General features: G+C 39.1%; 1 protein-coding gene across 1 annotated transcript in view; it reads right to left on the bottom strand.

Moving 5' to 3' along the window:
* The window catches only part of LOC106012113 (threonine-rich protein-like), a 5,588-nt gene extending 4,482 nt beyond the window's left edge, over positions 1–1,106 (bottom strand). The window contains exon 1 of the mRNA XM_035970397.1: positions 1,021–1,106. Coding sequence (XP_035826290.1) covers positions 1,021–1,095 — 75 coding nt within the window. The 5' untranslated portion in view covers positions 1,096–1,106. The remainder of the gene's footprint in view (positions 1–1,020) is intronic.
* Positions 1,107–3,578: the final 2,472 nt, after the last annotated feature.

The following is a 3,578-nucleotide window of genomic DNA, read 5'->3' as shown; positions in this document are numbered from 1 at the left end:
TAATAATAATAATAACAACAATAATAACAACAACAGCAATAATAATAATAATAGTAAAAGTAACAACAACAACACCACCACCACCAACAACAACAACAACTATGACAACAGCAATACCAGCAACTACAATAACACCAACTACAATAACAATAATACTAGTAATTTCATCAAAATAACGCCCAATCATGCTCTACAGAATGCGTATGCGCTTTACAACTACTACATAATGTTCCATTTCCCCAGCACAACCAAGATCACTTGGGAACAGATTTTGGCTTCCCTGGAAGCATTCAGAACAAGCAGCCAATACCCCACAGACACATACTGAGATGCTGTCTAGGCTCATTACTGCGTGCAATAGCTGAAGGTCTTTGGGGAGCACGATATTGTCATCTACCGACTAGTGGATATACTATAGCATCTATAAGTGAGGGTTTGGCTTCTGCATATCAGTTAAAACAGCCGGTAAGATGCTTGGTAAATAGGGTTGAAATCTGCAAAAGTTAACTGTAATAACTGTGTTGACCGTTTTTTCTGCATAGTTGGCTAATCTTCTGAACGAAGATAGATTATGTTGGTGGCGTCGGTGGCCTAGTAGTTAGGCTACTGAACTCGTAATCGTGAGGTTGCGGGTTCGGGGGTTCGAGCCGCGGGCCCGACGTTGTGTCCTTTGGAAAGGCACTTTACACGAATTTTCCCCACTTCACCCAGGTGGGAATGAGTACCCAGCTATAGACAGTGAAAGATCTTGTCAGTTTGTTAGTGTTTGAGCGCTTAACCAGCTGCTTGCACTGCATGCTTCCCGGGAAGCTGAGAATGTTTCTGAGTGTTCTATGGTCTGCTGGGGTAATAATATAGTGTAAAGCGCATAGAGCTTGCTTTCGAGTGGGGACATGCGCTATACAAATGCTATTTATTATTTATTATTATTAAGGATGTTTTTTCCCCAAAAGAGCCTTGACAAGAACACACACAAACATTTCATTTAAAAGATGAGTATATCAAGGTTAATGTACTCACCCGCTTTACGATCCCTCCATGCACGGCGCACGTCAATACCAACAGTGCAAGAATTGCTCGAGAAAGACCCATCATGTTTCTGATTTCCTTTTCTGTCAAATAATAATAATAATGATAATAATAGATTGATATCAGAAAACTGTCTGTAAACTCAAAATAGATAGTCTGACATGATTAAATATGAATTTACGCTCTATGCCATCGATGCAGTGCATGCTCCATTTCTTACATACTGAAATCCTACCTACCGAAGCTTTCTAATTGTGCATAACCGTCTAATTTCGGCGGCATGGGGACCTCGAAAGATCAAAAGAAAGTCTTCAAATGTAAACAGATTGTTTTAATTAAAGCCAGATAATAATAATATATTTCTTATGTCCCCCCCCCCTTTTTTTTTCCACCTATCCTTTTTTTCTTTCCAAAAAAGAAAAGCTAAGCACAAACAAATCAAAGTAGAAATCAAGAGGTTTTGCCTTCTTAGCAAACCTTCACTCAATGACAGCTTGTCAATATCACTCTCCGTCACGATGATCACCGTGGACATTTATTTAACTGACAAGCGTTGTTAGCTCTAGTGTTTCCAGCAGATAGCCCTAAATGACTAGAAACTTATTTTAAAATATGAAAAGGAAAACACTGACTAGGCAAAGTCACATTCTACAAATGTTTATCATGAACTTGGTGAGTTTGACCAGCGGGTAGGCTATATTACTCATACTATATCGGCGAATATCCTACCCCCCCAAAAAATGAAATATCATATTTTTTTAAAGGCTAAAGCAGTCGAAACGGTTTCCGGTTTTACCTTCTATCCAGCTGAGGAATCGCAATGAATGAGGATGAGAAGCAAGTTGTTTTTGGCATATATATATACAAGATGGAGTCGGCAACACATGTTACAGGCGCACGTTATTAGTGCCCACCGTACGACTTACTGAAAAGAGATCTGGAAAAAAACGACAATAGGATGGATGACAAACAGTGCGAAGACGAATATTAATTATCTGGCTTCTGAATGCAAGCATTAGAGTTATATAGAAAAAGAAAAGAAAAGAATGATGTTATTACTTCTTTTGATAGCTGTGTCGTTAACAGGAAAGTTGAAACTTGATTTACTCTCGCACTTCTTATAAATCCGCGTCAGTGCGTGTCCTACGACGCTACCACACACAAAACAAGCATATCTATTGCATAGTGGGGCGTTGCGAGATTCATCCATTCACACATACACCGTGTATCCTTAATCCCTACCCTTTGTACTTGTGTTTGGAGGATCGACGAAAGGTTCTTTTATTCCACCCACATCATCAAATTGGCAAAAGACGATGTTTTATATTGCTTGACTCAGAAATAGAATGCAATCGGAAACCTTGCAAGAGGGAGAGAAAAATCCGCCCACCTGCATTACTCTAGATTATGCTGTCACCTCTTCAAAAGCAGATAAAAAGGCTGGTTAACAATAATTATCTGAACGATAATATTATACCGACACTTGGACAGAATGTAAGTTGGTTTATTTCGAAATGATCCAATTTAGACGAAATTATATTAATCTCCATTCACCGTAACCCCGTCCTTCCTATTGGACCTACTTTTTTATAGACCAAGAGGTCGGTTGGGTCATAAAATGTGTCAAGCGGCAGCGAGTGTTGATATAAAATTATACTATTCTGGAATGGTGGGATCCTGGTTTATCCAAATAAACCCTGACCACAGAACAGAAAAAACGCACTTCCACGATCAGCAAAACAGTGTAAAATCATGTGTGTTTCTGTTGTGACAGCCATATACTGCACGTTCGGAATAAATACAGATGTGTCTTCACTAATTCAAACCAAAGTTAATAATCAAATACTAAATACAATGGGCGTTTGGAGGGGGCGGGGGTATATTGAATTATATAAAGTAATAATAATAATAATAGATAGCATTTGTATAGCGCATATCTCCGCTCAACAGCAGGCTCTATGCGCTTTACACTATGTTATTACCCCAGCAGACCATAGAACACTCCGAAACATTCTCAGCTTCCCGGGTAGCATACAGTGCAAGCAGCTGATTAAGCGCTCAAACACTAACAAACTGACAAGATCTTTCGCTGTCTATAGCCAAGTACCCATTCCCACCTGGGTGAAGTGAGGAAAATTCGTGTAAAGTGCCTTTCCCAAGGACACAACGTCGGGTCCCTGACGGGATTCGAACCCACGACCTTACGGTTGCGAGTCCGAGAGCCTAACCACTAGGCCACCGACGCCACATGAGTACATCCTATGAATCATTACACTTTATTAACTTGTATTTACGGATCAGAGAAAAATGTAACGTTGATTTTTATTTCAGATGTTCATCAAATTGTGATAATAATCTAGTGGTTAAGCTGTAGGGCTCGGTGCCGAAAGCTCTTAACTTCGAACCCTGTGTATATATTATATTATATTATACACACGTTTTCCTCACTTCACCCAGGGGGATCATCATCATTATTATTATTAAAGTCATAGTCATAATAAATTTGTCATTATCATTACTATTAATTATATTTTTACATGTATTGCTAT

The sequence above is a fragment of the Aplysia californica genome, unplaced genomic scaffold, assembly GCF_000002075.1.
Source record: "Aplysia californica isolate F4 #8 unplaced genomic scaffold, AplCal3.0 scaffold00263, whole genome shotgun sequence".
NCBI classification, from domain to species: domain Eukaryota; kingdom Metazoa; phylum Mollusca; class Gastropoda; order Aplysiida; family Aplysiidae; genus Aplysia; species Aplysia californica.
This window is presented reverse-complemented; position numbering and strand designations above follow the sequence as displayed.